At 35.4% G+C, this 18,647-nt stretch overlaps 1 protein-coding gene across 1 annotated transcript; it reads left to right on the top strand.

Moving 5' to 3' along the window:
- Positions 1–16,342: 16,342 nt before the first annotated feature.
- LOC125349948 (ubiquitin-60S ribosomal protein L40) lies at positions 16,343–16,835 on the top strand. The gene has a single exon (XM_048344209.1). The coding sequence runs from the start codon at positions 16,376–16,378 to the stop codon at positions 16,760–16,762; it is 387 nt and encodes a 128-aa protein (XP_048200166.1). The 5' UTR covers positions 16,343–16,375; the 3' UTR covers positions 16,763–16,835.
- Positions 16,836–18,647: the final 1,812 nt, after the last annotated feature.

Here is an 18,647-nt window from a genome sequence, read left to right as displayed (position 1 = left end):
GTAAAAAAAATAAAATAAAATAGGGGCTGGGGATATAGCCTAGTGGCAAGAGCGCTTGCCTCATATACATGAAGCCCTGGGTTCGATTCCCCAGCACCACATATACAGAAAATGGCCAGAAGTGGCACTGTGACTCAAGTGGCAGAGTGCTTAGCCTTGAGCAAAAAGAACCCAGGGACAGTGCTCAGGCCCTGAGTCCAAGGCCCAGGACTGGCAAAAAAAAAAAAATAATAATAATAAAATAAAATAAAATAAAATAAATAAAAACTAAAGCTAAATCCTCATATATCACCCTGCACCAGAATCAACTCCAAGTGAATCAAGGACCTCAAGGTAAAAGCAGATACCCTGAAAACATTGCAAGAAGAAATAAGAGAAACACTAGGGTTCCTTGGCACAGATTAAAACCTTCTTAATACAGACCTAGAAACACAACAAATCAAAGAAATGTTGGACAAATGGGATTGCATCAAACTGCAGAGCTTCTACATGACAAAAGATATAGCTTGCAAGATAACTAGAAAGCCCAGACTGGGAGATCTTCACTGGCCATACAACAGACAAGGGCCTCATATCTAAAATATAGTTAGAACTCAAAAAATTAAGTTCCCCCCAAACGAATCCTCAAAGAAACAACTGCCCCCTTACTAAATTGGCTAAAGACTTAAAGAGAGACTTCTCTGAAGAGGAAAGGAGAATGGCCAAGACATGCATGAAGAAGTACTCAACATCACTGGCCATTAAAGAAATGCAAATCAAATCAACACTGAGATTCCACCTCACCTTAGTTAGAATGTCCATCCATTTTCAACAAAACTAATAGCAGATGCTTGCTGGGATATGGCCAAAAGGAAACCCTATTATACTGTTGGTGGGAGTGTAAACATGTTCAACCATTCTGGAAAGCAGTGTGGAGGTTCCTCAAAAGGCTAAACATAGAGCTCCCTATGACCCAGCAATCCTATTTCTGCACATTTACCCTAAGAATAACAAACAAGGCCATAGTAAAGCCATCAGCACAACCACATACTTCTGTTTTTTAATGCCCAGGTTCAGAGAATGATCAAACATGCAGTATGGCATCAAGAATCAGGAAAAAGAATAGATAAATATTTCAAAAATTAATTCTCTACCTCCTATAATAGTGTATTATGCAACCACTAACATTGTATAGATTAATGAAAAGTCATGTAGAATGAAGTAGCCCATCAGATAATTTTACTTTATTCAAATCACAAGAATTTACTCAAATTACTCACATTGCTCAGTGTGTCCATCAGCTTTTAGTTACTACAATGAAATGCTTAAAATAATTCACTCATAAAGCAAAAGTTCATTTTCCCCAACTCCAGAAATTCAGCCCAAGATCAGGTAGCCTCATTTTTCTTTGGGCCACATGACTGTAAGAGCACATGACACAGAAAATTGCTTAATTTGGGAAGTATAGACAGAAAGAGGACAGAAAGAGGCTTCTACAACCCTTTCAAGGTCAACCCCAGCCCCGTGACCTAAGAATCTTCCACTAGTCTTTAACCTTCTACCGGTCCCATCACCTACTGATAGTACAAACCTTTTTTTGTTTTGTTTTGTTTTGTTTTTGTTTTTGCCAGTCCTGGGGCTTGGACTCAGGGCCTGAGCACTGTCCCTGGCTTCTTTTTGCTCAAGGCTAGCACTCTGCCACTTGAGCCACAGCGCCACTTCTGGCCATTTTCTGTATATGTGGTGCTGGGGAATCGAACCCAGGGCCTCATGTATATGAGGCAGGCACTCTTGCCACTAGGCCATATCCCCAGCCCAGTACAAACCTTTTAACACAATAACATTCAGGTTATACTTGTCCCAACCTTTACACCAAGTAAACATTCATTCTTCAGAAAGAAATCTCCACTGCCTATAATTCTTTGTTAAAATGTTCTCTCTTATTATGTAATAGGGAATGATTATCCCAGCTGTGGACTCTAACTAGATTCTAAAATGTCTACAAGAAACAATCAAGGGCTACTGTCACAAGTGAAATGCTGGTACAAACATGAATGTTAAAGATACTTATGAGAGCGGTTCAGAAGAAAATATCATTGGAAAATGGAAGAAAGCTGAGCCTTGTTAATTGTCTTTTTGCATAGAAAGAAAAATTGTAAATGATAAGCATGGATATTTAGCTGAGGAGAATTCAAGAAAGTGTTATAAGTGTAACTGTGTTTTTTCTGGCTGCATATTTGAAAATTCAAAAAGATAAGTTGAAAAATATAATGAAAAAAAGGAGCTAGAATTGGAAATTTTCAACCTACTCCAATTGTAAAGAAAAAAAGTAAAATCAAACTCAGTATTAGGGAAGCATGCTCAGGGGAAAACAATAAACATGTGGTAGGCAAGCGTTTACTGAAGAAGCTAGGTCTGTGGATCATAGACCTAAACAAAAGCCAGGAAAAGTGAGAGACTAATGCCAGAAATATTGTTGAGGACTCTCCTGTCTTAGTGTGTGAAACAATATGACATATATATGTTTTTGAAAATATTCTATCCTTGGAAATACCACCAAATGAGCTAATATTTTAGGATTTCTGTAAGTGGTAATCACAATATTGCCAGTAGCCTTCACAAAGTAAGCGAGAATGGCTCAGAGATGTAAACTACAAGCAGAAGCAGATGTGCAGTGGCAGCTGTATAGCAGTGGCTGGAATAGTGGTTTTAAAGTCAGAGGCCTCATGAGCCACCAAAGATACAGGCTTTCAAAAGCTTACAAAATTATTTCCAGGGGCAGAACCATATAGTTTTTCTACTATAAGCAGCAAAGCCATAGGCCCAGAAAGCAGAAGCCAAAGCCACAGGAATTGTATAAGGCCTTGAAAATCTAAATGAATTTGACTGTGGGTATTAAACTTTCTTAGAACTAATCACAACTAAATTCCTTTCTATTTTCTGCCTGTGAGATGAGAATGTTTATAAGTGTTATCAATTCTTTATTCCAATATTGTTTCTTCTACTTTCATAAACCCACTGATGGAAAGGAATTTTCCCCAGGAAAATATTTTCCACCAAAGTCTCATCTGTACCTGAGATAAGTAAGATTTGATATTTACAGATTTTTGGCTGGTGAGGTTTAGATGAGATTTTTGGACACTGAGTTCACGCTCTAACGGTTGGAACGTTTTAGAAAGTAAGTACACGTTTGATAAGCATTACCCATTAGAAATGTCAAAAATTATACTCACCAGAGAGAAGATTTTAGTGATCTGAGTGGTGTATATCCATATTATTATCCCTATCAATATTAAATGTTACTTTATTTGAAAATTTTCTAAATTTAGTTAGTCAAGGAATGAGATGTATTGTCCAGGTTAGCTTTAAATGTCCTTAGAAGTGATGATCAGAGGAAGCAATACCACACAGACAGGGAAAGAGATGGGGGAGATATGGATACAAACTGAAGACTAGCTAGGACCTCCAGAAATTGGAAAAATGAAGAGGAAGAAAAGCTCTGCCAGCATCAAGATTTTAATCTACTGCACCCAGAAAAAAATTCTGCTAGTTGAAATGAACAAAATTGGTTACTATTTGTGACAACAGTCTTAAGACACTAGAAAATACTGAAATCTTTTATCAGGAATTAGTGAAGAACTAGTCCCTTACTCTTGGGCAAATATTGGGCTATTCTTCCATAATTTGAATATTAAATGTCTCCCTGAAAGGTCCATGATGTGAAAGGTTGGTCTCCAGTTTAATACTTCTGAGAAATAATGGCACTCAAGAGGCAGGGCCTTAGACTAGGAGGCCTTCAGGTCATTGGAATGATACATGGAGGAAGTAGTGACTCCACAATCTTTTTTTCTGCTTTTTTACTTGCTGGTCATCATAGGGATATGTCCATCAGCTGTGTGATTATCAGATTTGCTGTAGTGACAGAAAGCTGACTAACACACACACTCCAATAGAAGGGCATGGAAGCATGAGTCTTGGAGGAGTCATCATGGAAAAGTCCATCATGACACATTTGCTCCATCCTCTTACTGTACTTTCTGAAATTTTCTAGGTGATAAACACAATGACTTTTGGTAATTTTAACAGCTGTGTTTATGGTTGCCAAAATAATCACTAATTGTGAGGCCCTAGTTCCAAAGCTCCTCACTCTAGTGTCCCAGAAGCACATCTCCCTAGATCTGCTTTTTATCTCAGCATACCTCAGCCTAAAATAACACAAGTATATAAACTACAGAAACTCTGTTAAAATTATCATGTTTTGTCCATATAGTCTTATTTATCCATATGCTTTGGGGAAAAAAAAGAAATGTAAGGTAATGCTACTCTACTTTGTAAAAAAAAAACATAATTCTTTTCTGTTAATTCATACGATAAGAAAGTAAAAATACTGTGCGATTAATATGAAACAATTCTCAGCAGCCCTGTCAAGTTGTGCCTTCCCTGGGGTTATTTACATATAATGGGATCATCATTGCCTCTCGTTTTTCTAAGCAAAACTTCTCATTTTAGTTGCATCTATGCAAAACTGATTTTTCAGAAAGAAAAATATACCCATAGCTCTTTTTATCATTTTCATCTGCATAGAATTTGAATTCCGTCAGGGTTGAAATATGTCAGGGTTTACATTTAAAAGTCTCAACCAAAATAACAAAAATAACTCATTGCTACTTGCTTGATTTTACCTAAATCATGCATGTATCTTTTCAGTCAGTGATCTAGAACACTTGAACTTCAGGGAATATTAACATTTTAGTCCTTTTTCTAGATCCTGCACAGAGCACTACAAATGATTAATATCACAGAATACTATACTAAAAGGTATGCTAATTTATTATTAATCTGGCTTCTGTGATTATAATTTTTCTTTTAAAACAATTCAGATCTTAAATACTTACAAACATAAAATACATATTATTCACAAAATAGTAACTTCTGTATTATTATATTCTATTTTTACTAATGAGAATATGACACAAACCCCTGTTGAACTCTTCCTGTTTTTATTATACTCATTATAGATTTTACCACACAGTATCTCCTCATTGCTAAAAGAACTTCATCTTTATAAACCAGTAAATTATATATTCCCAGAAATGATGACGGCTCATGAACCAATCATATTCCTTTTTATTTACTTACATGTAAGTACTTAAGATGTAGTAATGACTAAAATCATTTTGAATTTGGAGTGTCACAACAGGCTAATCATTATTACTTCATATGGAGAAATGTAAGACTGAAGGAAAGTTAAATTATTGTCAAAAATGACTGAATGAAATACTTTTCACATGTATGAAAATAGAATGATGAACCTCTTTAGAATGCTAAAAAGAAAGGAGGGAGATAAAGAATGATAGAAAAGTGAATATGATCTAACTATATTGGTGTGAACATATGCAAATTTCCCAAAGAAGCCTGTTTGTGTAGTATGTATACTCTAATAAACTAAACTACAGCAACTAGTAGACATTTATTTGTTAAACACAAAAATTAATGAACAATGTTTAGGCATTCTTAGGTTTGGGGAGGCTACACACTAAAATAGTTTTTACAAAATAATACATTAAATAGCTATTACATTATTTGAGTGGTTCAGAAGAATAAAATACAAAACCTTCCAACAGCGTGCACCAGAAATAATTTCAATATCAACTGATACTAGTTTGGAAATTAATACAGATAAGACATTATAATTGATTTTCATATTCAAATTTTGGCAACTTCACTCCTTAGTAATGTTTCTGAATGGATCATCTATGAAAATATATTAATTTCCTTAGCTTCTAATACTGCTGCAATATGTAAACTTACAGGGAGAAGCAAATTTTCCTTGTATTATGGAAATTAAGTGACATATAAAAACAAGATGGAATAGATAGGATCTTTAATCAGTTTTTTAAAGGATATCACTATGTTGAAAAATATTAAGAAAGAAAATAGTTAAATTTAATCATTTTAGTATTCATGTACCCACAATCATATCCATACAATTGAAAAGTCTAAGTTTGATGATTTGTAAAAATGTACCCCGAAGAGACAATCTGTCCTGAATATGCTCAGTATAGGCTGTGAATTATAAAAGCAAACACACAAAATAAGAAGAAAATATAAGTTGCAGAGGGAAAGATAAATGCCTAGATTACAGAATTGACTAAAGAAATATTTTACAGCAATTCATTCATATCTCATTTGTAATCTTTGTGAATAAATCATCAAGAAATAATCAATCCGTTTGAAAAACAGCAGGAATATAATGGAGGGGGTGAGCTTTTCCAAAGTACACTATACACATATATGAAATTATAACAATGAAACAAAATTTAAAAATAACTGCTATAGGATACATGTATATTTGCACTTTTTAGGAAGATGCCAAATTAATTTAGAAGGCATTCTAGGGATAGAACAATCAAATATTTAATTAATTAGAATATTATATTAATATGTGTTACTTTATGAAAGCTGTATAGCTAAAGACCAACAAATGTTCACAAGAGTTCAGAGAGAAAAATAAAGGCAAAACACATGAATCACATAATCCAAATGAAATCATTAACTGCTGACTAGGATTTGGATATGAAATATGTTTGACCTTCCAAGTGCTGTTGTATCCACAAAGATGTCCTAGTCATGAACATTTTGTGGGAATCGTAATCAATAATGTTTACTTTATAATAATATACACTTGTACATACATGTAAGGTTTATTTGTAGTTATACTATATATTATATAAATTATGTTTATATGTGTATATAAAATTAGAAGCAATTGCCAAATGTGTATATATATTTCAAATTATGGTTAATAATTGTTCTAAATAATTTATATTACAAAACATGAAAATGTACATTGTTAATTCAGAAGAAACAAGCTGTAACTTGATGCAAAGACCAATTATATACCCAAGAAAATTTTTCAATTAATTACAATGATATTTTAGACAAATTTCTTTCTATGTTGTGCTAAATTTGTTATCTCAAGAAATAATTTTATAAAATAAATTCTAACAAAATTCTGTCTTACAAATACGAAAAGAATAATAAATGAATGAATAAATGAGAGCATGTTATATTTGCATTTTGTTATCATATTTGTTAGGCTTGACTCATTCTGTTTATCAAAAGCAATAAAACAAAAAAAAACTCCAGTTCTCATGTGCTAATGTGTACATTTGTTTTACACTTCATTTCAGAGCATGAAAGCATTTGACTTACTCCTTGAATTCTAGCATATTAAGTCATTTCAGAGGCAAAGAACCACTATATGCCGCTGTATAAAGAACATGAAAACAGAAAAACAATTGATAAAACAAAACACTATTTTTCTTTGAAAAGATTGATAAAACTGATCAATCTCTACTGAGACTATATAAGAAGAAAGAGAGAAAATATAAAACACTAATATCAGACATGAAGGAAAAGTCATGTCTACTAAACAAATTAATGGACACTAAAACATAATAAAAGGATAGTGTAAATAACTGTGGCCACAAACTAGATATGTTAGATTAAAATTCCAAATTATTGGAAGATACAAGCTATCAAATATACAAAAATTTGAGTGAAACCATATTTTTTTAAGTTTCAATGTAACATAGAACTTCTAATTTTACAACTGATTGGAAAAGCACAGATTACACAATGAGATAATCAATCTTATTATAAATTGGAACCAACTCAAGTATACATTATGTTATAAGCATGGACCTAGAAGAAATAATATCCAAATGTTGCAGAAAACTGCATACTTAAAACTTTTTTTCCCCTTGGACCTGCTTAAGTAATTGGAATGTCACTCTTGAGGTACATCTTGTTATTATATTATATATAAGTTCAACATTATCTTTCCAAGAGATACAACTATGTCTGTTGTAATTGGAACTTGGAGAGATAACATATTAGCTATTAGACATTGATAACATTATCCTGTAGATTAGTTTATCTGATTGTGAAACAGGAATAAAGCAAAGAGCTGAGACAAAGAATAATAAAGCAAACAAAGAATAATAAAGTACAATAGAAAGGTGAAAGCACACACAGAGAGAGAGAGAGGAGAGGGAGATAGTCGTGTTTCCTAACACGTCCCAAATATTCTTGTCTGTTGTTCACAGAGTGATTGCTAAGTCCTCTTAAGAAATAAGCCTGTCACACACCACATATTATGTTTACATATGATGCCCCAAAATATTCTTTCCTACTTTCCTTCAGTAATCCAAATCCACGGCCAAAAATTTTCCTTGTAGCTTTCTCAGTGAATTACCCCTCTTGCAGTAATATTTTGCTAACCAAACACTACATATTATAAGGAGTACACACTAACTTTTAGTAGGTTATCCATTATTGGAAAAAGAATCACTTGTTGTGAGGACTATACTTTGTCTTGCTGGAGCTCATCTTATGTCCTGAGCACATTTTTGAATGAAGTACAAAATGTTTACACAAGAAAGAATAAATGCTTAGAAAGAACATAAAATATATTTAAAAATTTTTAAAATTAAAAATAAAATGTGGAAATATGTTCATTCAGGAGAAAGATAGTTTGCAACAGAAAAGACAAATAAGTCTGCCATTGGAGTCTGCTGATCATTTGTTAAACTAATTTATACCAATTTGGAAAATCTTTGCGGACAGCAAACCCTGCTATGGTTTTTAACATTTATTAGAATCCTGGAACTCTGTGTGAAAAGAAAAAATACATCAGAAAGATGGGAGAGTTTCCAGGATCTTGAGCCATGAAAATTTCCTTGATCAGCAAAGTAAATCAGGAGAAATATGGAAAGCTAAGACGGTCCTTATTCTTAATTAAGAAACAAGCAAAGGCTGTAAAATGCCTCAAAGTATCTACTAGGTAGTTCCTCACCCAGCACACATCCAGAAAAATTAATAGGTTGGTTGAAAGTCTTGTAACATGAAAGTTGGGAAGATAAAGGAAAAAGAATAATACTCTGAAATAAATCTAAAGAACACCTTATAGACACTAGAGATCCTGTTGGTCATAATCAGTCTTCACATGGCTTTCATGAGGCACCTATTTAAGGCTGAAAAATAGTAAGGCAAGCAGTGACTGAACTGAGTGACAATATGAAAAAATGTAGTAACTCTCTTAAAAACTAGGCAGAAAAAGCAAAGAGAAGCCTAGGAAAACTCACTCATGAAAATTCTAGGAATATCACTTACATTATTGTCAATCCTGCTTGTGATGTTTTACAAGTATGACCCCTTTCATAGAGTAATCAGAAAGAGCAAACTAAACACAAAATCCAAATTATTGTAGTGATGCTAAGAACAAAGAAACAGTAATGCATCATGAATAATGAATTAATAGAAGAAATGAAAAATGATCATGCTCTAAATGTCATTCAATTGTAAAATTCAGGCATAAAAATTGCAGGCATTTTTACTACTATAATCTTAATTACTTCTCTCAGTAAGAATATAGATTAAGAATCAGTAAATGTTTTCTATATGAAACCACACACTAAAAAAAATGACAGAACTAAGATAGCTAAGTGAGAAAGACACAAATTTGTGTCTGAAAGCCAGCTCTTCTGATGGCAAATTGTTTTGTTTACTCTTTTCTATCCTTATTTTTGTATGGGTTCAATGTAATAAGTCATAAGGGGACATCATAGCTATGAAATGGATAAGAATAAAATAGTTTCTTTTGTACCTATGTCTACCTGGGAGAAAGATTTCAGTCAAAAGTTTGTAAATAGAACAATGTGACTTAAAGGAATGGATAGGTCTGGGCCACATGGAGGTGAGGAGAAAGTGATGGAAGGGTTACATTGATTAAGATATAATGTTCTCATAAGTTGACATGTTTAATTCAAACACCTATTACAATATTAAAAATAATTTTTATTTAAAATTAACTTTAGAGGGGCTGGGAATATGGCCTAGTGGCAAGAGCACTTGCCTCGTATACATGAAGCCCTCGGTTCAATTCCCCAGCACCACATATACAGAAAATGGCCAGAAGTGGCGCTGCTGCTCAAGTGGCAGAGTGCTAGCCTTGAGCAAAAAGAAGCCAGGGACAGTGCTCAGGCCCTGAGTCCAAGGCCCAGGACTGGCAAAAAAAAAAAAAAAAAAAAAAAAATTAACTTAGAATCATTTCACTTCTGTTTTTAATAAGTCTTAGTGATTAATAATCATTTGCAACCATAACATTCAATTATATAATGATGAAAGAGTTAATATTTATTGATTGATATATATATAATTTATAGCTTTCTTTTACTTGTGATGAATAGGTCTGTCAAGAAGCTCTGTATTCATGTAAATATATGTGTGTAGACATATAAAATTAAGTATAATAATTAAGTATGTCATACTTACAATTTGCTGATTCGAGGCTCTGAAAACCTATGACATGTTTACAATATGAGATTATAATCATTTTGTATTAAGTAAAAGTGTGAGATCTATTCAGCATTGCTGTTTTTCTTTAATATTTAGAAATGAATATCTCAGAGATATACTTTGATAAAGCAGGTAATGTAAATGATTTAATTAAAAAATAATACAAGGAAAGGCCAATTCTAGCCTTAGAACATAGGCTGGTATAGTATGACAAAACAGTAAGGTAGTAATATATAGCCTGAAGTAAAAAAATAATAACATCTTCTTTTTCATGACAGGGTAGTATATGAAGATAAAAATCTGATGGTTCAAAAGTGAGAAACAAAAAAATAAATTTATTTGTGCATGTATACTCACACAAACTGTAATGGCTAATAAAGTTGTATTTACCCTGATCTTTGAATTTATATATAGATTAATCAAAGCCATTCATTCAGAAACATAGATTTAGGAACCTTTAAGCATAGATTTAGGAGCCTTTCCAAGTTGTTTTGCCATCAAATTTTCATTAATTTTTAGAGTTACAGTGGACTTATTTATGAATATAAACAAACCCATAGGGTTCCACTTTCTATTTACTTTTCTTTATATAAATTAGATGAAACAGCAAAAGAGCTAGTTAGCAGTGACAATTATAGGTGATTTAAAAAACTAAGCAATAAGGGGCTGGGGATATGGCCTAGTGGCAAAGAGTGCTTACCTCATATACATGAAGCCCTGGGTTCAATTCCCCAGCACCACATATACAGAAAATGGCCAGAAGTGGCACTGTGGCTCAGTGGCAGAGTGCTAGCCTTGAGCAAAAAGAAGCCAGGGACAGTGCTCAGGCCCTGAGTCCAAGGCCCAGGACTGGCAAAAAAAAAAAAAAAAAAAAAAAATTAAGCAATAAGGGCTGAGATGTAGTTCAGTGGCAAAGCACTTGTCTAGCAATAACAAAATGTTCTGGGTCTGATCCCCAGCAGCTAAAAAGAAAAGAAAAAAAGTAGGCAACAAAAACAAATTATGCTGATTATATTGCAAAAAAATACATTATTTCATTATTTGCAATTTCCTCTCTGTCCTCTGATAAAGGAGCATCATTTGTTTTTTATTGGACCTTCATTAGTTATGTGAAATTTTAACTGGAATTTTATATGGTTTAAAGAAGAAAAGAAATACAAACAAGTATTATCCAGATTTAATTAAAATGGTTTTGGCTTGTTTCATTGTACTGCATGAAACTGTTTTTCTATCTCATTTCCAGTGAAATACTCTGAAATGTCTGAAGCATGGAGGAAATCACTCTGTTCTTTCATGTAGCTTTGAGTAGGATAAAACAGGTAGATAGGTGTGACATTTTCTTTGGCTAGTACTCTGCTCTTGACTTTACACTGGTTTCTGGTGTTGGTCAATTATAATGACATCAATGTAAATAGATTTTCAAAGGAAGTGTTTGAACATGGATTATTTAAAATTCTACTTATTAGCAACACCAGCCTTATAGACTTGCAGGGATTCATTTCTAGTTCTCCTAAAAGCTTTTTATCAGTACCTGAAGGCTTATTTCATACAGGCCAAGTCTATGTCAGTAGTACTTTCACACCCATAATTTATCATCCACCTCTCAGGATTTATATGTCCTCATTTTGAACATTTCAGAGCACACTGGCTATTAATTCTCAAGGAAAATTGTTTCAAAGCATAGTAGTAAAATACTTTCACACTCTACAGTGAATCATTTTCTCTACATTGGTTTTTGTTGTCTGCTTACCATCCACTCAAGACTCAGGTGCCATTATTCATCCTCTGTGTGCTCTTTTATGACCACCAAACATTTGAGGAAAGCAGCCCATACGTTTCTGCTTTTCACTTTAATATTTTAGCTATTCTCATGTTGGTATTGTCACCAAATTAGGAAAAAGGTGGAGTATATTTTTGGTGTGAGGGAGAGTCATTAGGATTCTATTTTCTTTTATTTTGTTTTTGTCTTGGAATTAAGATTTTATGAAAAGCTAGCAATTTAATCTTTTCTTCCTATGAACCTACTTTTAGCTTCCCTATGGAAGCTTCTACAAGGTATATTTGGAACCTTGTCTTTGTTTTCATAGAAGACTTTTTTATTCTTGTCCTTGTCTTTAACTCTTGGCCTGCACTGTCCCTGAGCTCCTTTTGCTTAAGGCTAGCATTCTACCACTTGAGCCACAGCAACACTTCTGGCTTTTTTTGTGCTTTAGTTGGTTATAAGAGTCACACAGACTTTCCTGCCCCAGCTGGCTTGAAACTGGGACCCTCAGTCTCAGTCTTCTGAGTAGCTGGGATTACAGATGTGAGCAACTGGAACTCAGGTCCAGTAGAAGACTTTTTAACTCACCTGTCTTCCTTTCTGTCTCTAACAAATGGAAGTAGTGGTAACTAACTCCCTGTGATAAGAAGGTCTAAATAAATAACTTTTCTGTGGATAGTTTTTTTTTTTTTCTAAAAGTAGTGTCTCCAGACAAAGCATGACCATAATTCTATAGTCAAATTCAAACAGAGGATACTTAATGTTCGTGCTTACACTGCATTGAAATTTTTCACTTAAATTGCTTCCCTTGAAGTGATGCAACAATGTACAACCCATCATTGGGAACTATTAATCTTTGCCATCCATGTTAGTGGTCAAAGGGAAAAAAACAATAGCAGCTAATCTAGGCTGAGTTCATTTGACATAAAAAAACAATAATTTTCTTTTCATCCTAATTTTTAAGCTGCCTTTCAGTTTGGCATGTCTTCCAACTCTTACTTTCCAACTCTTCTCTTCCAAAATCCTACCTTTTTTTAATCCTAGAAGCAGTTCCCCAGGATGTAAGAATTTCACTACTAAAAATAGGATAATCATACCTGGAAAATTAAGTATTCTCCTTTGCATCATCCAACCAATAATACAGGCTAGAAAAATCTACCTGCCTTCCTTGGTTCTTATTTCTCTTTTTGTGCATATAAAAAAAAACTTCCAGAGGTAGATTTTATAAATTAAATACCATGTGAACTTGATGGCCTTGGGGGTCTTTTGCAGGCACAGACTTCTAAAAATCTGAGAGGGTGTTCTTTTTAAAAGTTCAAAAATAAGAGCTAAAAAGAAGTCTTGAGAGTGGCCTCCCTTCCATAAAAGTTCTCTTCAGATTGAGTAGTGTTAGGGTGACCACAAACATGTTTGGAATCCAATTGAAAGGAAGTTGAGTTAGACCTATTTCGCTTTGCATTACAGTTTCATACATTAGGCACTGGATACATTTCTTGTACTGTTTGTTACCTCCTTCCTCATTCCCCCCTCCCCCCTCCCCCTTTCCCTCTTCCCCCATGAGTTGTTGAGTTGGCTTACACCAAACAGTTTTGCAAGTATTGCTTTTGTAGTCATTTGTGTTTTTATCCTGTGTCTCTCAATTTTGGTATTCCCTTTCACTTTCCTAGTTCTAATATATAGTTTCCAATGTACTCAGATAAGATACACAGATAGTGCAGGTACAACCACAGGAAGGGGATACAAGAGGATCATCAACAATAGAAGCTACAGTTTCACATGGCATGTTGAAAGTAATTACAACAGTGATATAACAGTCATTTCCATAACATGGAGTTCATTTCACTTAGCATCATCTTATGTGTTCGTAAAGGCATAGCTATTGGGCTCTTGTGATCCTCTGTTTTGACTAGCCTAAACCTGTGCTAATTATTCCCTATGAGGGAGACCATAGAGTCCATGTTTCTTTGAGTCTGGCTCACTTCACTTAGTATAATTTTTTCTAAGTCCTTCCATTTCCTTACAAATTGGGCAATGACATGGTTTTTAGTGTCTGCTATGAATGGTACTTTGAGAACTGAGGGTGTCAACTGGGCAAAGGCCAAATATTTACCACCATTCAAAGGTATTCCCTAGCATCTGCTGTTAGAACTAGAAAAACAGAGGACAGAAATTAACTAACACCTTCAGTACCCATAGCTATTGTGTGGAGAGCACTTGGTTTTCCATAGATTCTCAGCCAAAACAAAAGCAGTTTCTTGTTAGGAATAAGATTTATAATTCAGCCTGCCATACCATACTGTCCCTTCCTTTTTTGATGAACAATCTTTGAAATAAACTTCATCAGAATATCTGTGTTTGTAGGGCATTCCAGTAGCACTATTATAATCAGTAGATAAAATTATGTGTAAAGCCATGTGTCTGAGGATTATTTTTGCATCCAAAGTATCAACAACATATAGCCAAATTTCATCTTAAACTTGCTATAGAAAGCTTTTCTTTAAAAGACCATTGTTGTGGACTCATGCCTGTAATCTTAAGTACTCAGGAGGGGAGATCTGAGGACGGATGTTTGAAGTCAGCCTGGACAGGAAAGTCTGTGAGACTCTACTCCGTAATAAAGTACTCAGAAAAGGCTGGAAGTGGTGCTATGGCCCAAAGGTAGAGTGCTAGCCATGAGCAAAGAGGAGCTTAGGGACAGCACCCAAGTCCTGAGTTCAAGTCTCAAGATGAGGAAAAAAAAAAGAGTATTGTCATGGGAAGATATTAAAAAGTATACATCAGGAAGTCCATATGTCTCTAAATATATCAGGAAAATATTTATTTTCCAGATTATCTGGAATTTATATTATTTGTCAGCCTTTAAAAGTCAATGGTAGGGCTGGAGATATGGCCTAGTGGCAAGAGTGCTTGCCTCATATACATGAGGCACTGGGTTCAATTCCCCAGCACCACATATACAGAAAATGGCCAGAAGTGGCGCTGTGGCTCAAGTGGCAGAGTGCTAGCCTTGAGCAAAAAGAAGCCAGGGACAGTGCTCAGGCCCTGAGTCCAAGCCCCAGGACTGGCCAAAAAAAAAAAAAGTCAATGGTGGGGGGCTAGGAATATGGCCTAGTGGCAAGAGCGCTTGACACATGAAGCTCTCGGTTCGATTCCCCAGCACCACATATATGAAAAACGGCCAGAAGGGGCGGTGTGGCTCAGGTGGCAGAGCGGGAAGAAGTCAGGGACCATGCTCAGGCCCTGAGTCCAAGGCCCAGGACTGGCCAAAAAAACCTCAATGGTGCCCTATTATTCCTTTCTCCATTATAAATACTTGCATTCCTAATTAATTATTAGCTAATTATGTTTGTAATTCTAAATTCTACGCCAGGCTACACATTGGTATTAGCTTCAAACCTCACCAAAGTAGATTTGCCATCCTGTTGCCTAGTTCTCTCTAGTCCTCTTTACACTGGCTCAGGATTTCTTTCTGTCATTTTAGTCTCAGGCACCAAACAAATATCTGACTCCCAGCTCTGCTTACTTCAGCCAATTCTTACTGTTGCCACCAGGGTTAATATTGTACAGGACACATTCATTTATCCCTGTGGGATACAAAGCTATGGCCTTCACAAGATGTCAGGACAGCTCCATAGGGACTTTTTCTTTCTCAAGCCCTCCTGACCCACCTTGTTTGAACCACAGCTCCACACAGAACTCCTCCAGTTCCAGCACAATTCACTTTTCTGCAGGAGGTACCCTCAGTCTGTCATGTAAGAAGTGAATAATCCTCTGATGTTGATCTCATATATCATCTGCAAGTGAAGAGCTCTCCAATTTACTCAGCATTTATATATTCTCTAATCATATTGTATATTTTTTCCACTTTGTGTAGTTTTGCATTATTGATATGCATGCATCTCCTATTAATTACTAAGGTTCTTGAAAGCAGGACTTTTGTATTTTCTCTGTGTTATGACAAAAGCATGATGCATGCTTAACAATGATTCATTCATTAAACTTATATTTTATTATCTAATTTACTATACATAACAGATTCATTGTTCTGGGTACTAAGGATAAAGCTTGCAGTAGATTTATAAGAAATATTATTAAAATAGATAAGACTCCCTTTGATTTTGTGTGAAATGATATCATCTTTGTAGCTTTACTCCAAATTCCTCCATGTCATTGTCACTGAGAATATTTCCTGATGCAATCACAGAAGTGGCAGTGATACAAAATAGAACTGAAGCTCTTTCTCATCCACCCTGCGGCCGAGCGGACTCAGACATGCAGATCTTCGTGAAGACCCTGACGGGCAAGACCATCACCCTCGAGGTCGAGCCCAGCGACACCATCGAGAATGTCAAAGCCAAAATCCAGGACAAGGAGGGCATCCCACCTGACCAGCAGCGGCTGATATTTGCTGGCAAGCAGCTGGAGGATGGCCGCACCCTCTCAGACTACAACATCCAGAAAGAGTCCACCCTGCATTTGGTGCTTCGCCTTCGAGGTGGCATCATCGAGCCCTCTCTGCGTCAGCTTGCACAGAAGTACAACTGCGACAAGATGATCTGCCGCAAGTGCTATGCCCGCCTGCACCCCCGTGCCGTCAACTGCCGCAAGAAGAAGTGTGGCCACACCAACAACCTCCGCCCCAAGAAGAAGGTCAAATAAAGTTGGCCACCACCGAGGGGCCAGGTTGGCTTCTGCCAGCCCCGCACCCAGGGCCTAAATAAAGTTTCCCTTACGTAAAAAAAAAAAAAATAGAACTGAATTAGGTTCTAAATATTTGAATATGAGTTTCTAGAATACCCCAGCTTGGGATCAAGTCATATGAGTAACTCCGGTGATGATTTTACTTTCTTTGAAATGAAGACATCATTTTCTGTCCCACAGGCACATTCCAAGAACTAATAAAATATAGGTGGAAGTGGTTTGTTACCAATCTGTTGAAAGTAAATGTTCCATTGCTTTCATGTGGAAAATGTTATTTGCATTTGGTAATGTCTCTAATTTACAACAGGAAATCATCACAGAAGTTATTTATTGCCCATCTAGAACAAAACTACCAAATGCCATTTGCTCAATCAAACTGTAATAACACTCAATTATCAGAGATAATGAGATTGAAGTAAACCTAAATAGATTTTTTTTTGCTAATTCATAGTCGTAAACTTAAAAGTGAAGGTCAAAACTGAACTATGATTCTGGGTAGAGCATAGTGACAAATGCTTGCCATTCTAACAGGCTTGTTGAAATTCAAAATATTGGAACAGAAGGAAGCATTTAACCTAAACATAAAATATGTCTAATCTGTGTTGAGAACATTTGTTGTTCAGAGCAGTGCCAATTATAACCACTATTTGTCGGACAGGTCCTACAAAGACACTTAAACCTTCTCTGATGTGTCTGCACATGTTAAGTAAAATTAGATGCATTTTTCATTATCTTTTGTTTGTCCTTCTACTTCTACTACCATGTTTGAACACTCTTGATCTACTCTTTAGAGTTATCTGGAATCTGAGTTAAGAGAAAAGAGGATGTGTTTGTAAAAAATGGAATAATTTATGTAATGCTTAATTAACTTGTTAATTAATACAAGAGTCTTGGAAAAAAATTTTAAACCATGTTTCCTTACCAACCACAAAATTATATCACAGCCTTTTATAAGACTAAAGGAAGGACACAAATAGAATTTTACATTGTAGAATGGTGTCTCATTGTTTCTCATTCTACCATTCTTTCTCAAAACAATTCCCCTTTTGGTTTTTAAGGAGTGGCTGTGTATCTATTCACACACATCTGATAGTGGAATAAACCAGGTTACAATCTTAGGAAAGTCTTTACTATGATAAAATATAGACATACTCCTAGATAAATAGAAAGCAAATTTCACAAGGATGCAAACTGAGACAAGGAAAGCAAGAGGAGAGGGAAAATGTAAGGAATAAACCAGCGGAAACAAGAGAGCAATGCTAGGCACCAATTGTTCACTCCTGAAATCCTAGATACTCTAAAGGTTGAAATCTGAGGATTGCAGTTCAAAGCCAGCCCAGGCAAGAAAGTTCATGAGTTACTCATCTCCAATTAACTATCAAAAAGCTAGAAGTAGAGGAGAGTGGATTTGTGCCTTGAGTAGTAGAGAACCAGCCTTGAGTAAAACAAAGGTCCTTAGGGAGAGAACCAGGCCCCTAGGGTCAAAACCCAGTATTAGCACAGAGACAGAGGCAGAGAGACAGAGCACAAGAATGTGAGGGAGGCAGAGAAGGAGGGAGGAAGGGAGAAAAAGAGGAAAGGAGGAAGACAGGACGAAAGACAAGAGAGTAAAAGTAAAACATGAAAATAAATAATGGGGGCTGGGAATATGGCGTATTGGCAAGAAATCTTGCCTTGTATACATGAAGCTCTGAGTTTGATTCCCCAGCACCACATATATAGAAAAAAGCCAGAAGTGGTGCTGTGGCTAAGTGGCAGAGGGCTAGCCTTGAGCAAAAGGAAGCCAGGGATAGTGCTTAGGCCCTGAGTTCAAGGCCCAGGACTGGCAAAATAAATAAATAAA

Source organism: Perognathus longimembris, chromosome 4, assembly GCF_023159225.1.
Source record: "Perognathus longimembris pacificus isolate PPM17 chromosome 4, ASM2315922v1, whole genome shotgun sequence".
In the NCBI taxonomy this organism is placed as follows: Eukaryota; Metazoa; Chordata; class Mammalia; order Rodentia; family Heteromyidae; genus Perognathus; species Perognathus longimembris.
Note: the sequence above shows the minus strand (reverse complement) of the source record. Positions and strands in the feature narration are given on the sequence as shown.

Bases quoted from the DNA above. Each gene is read 5' to 3' on its own strand.
- LOC125349948 (XM_048344209.1), top strand. From the start codon at position 16,376: ATGCAGATCTTCGTGAAGACCCTGACGGGCAAGACCATCACCCTCGAG.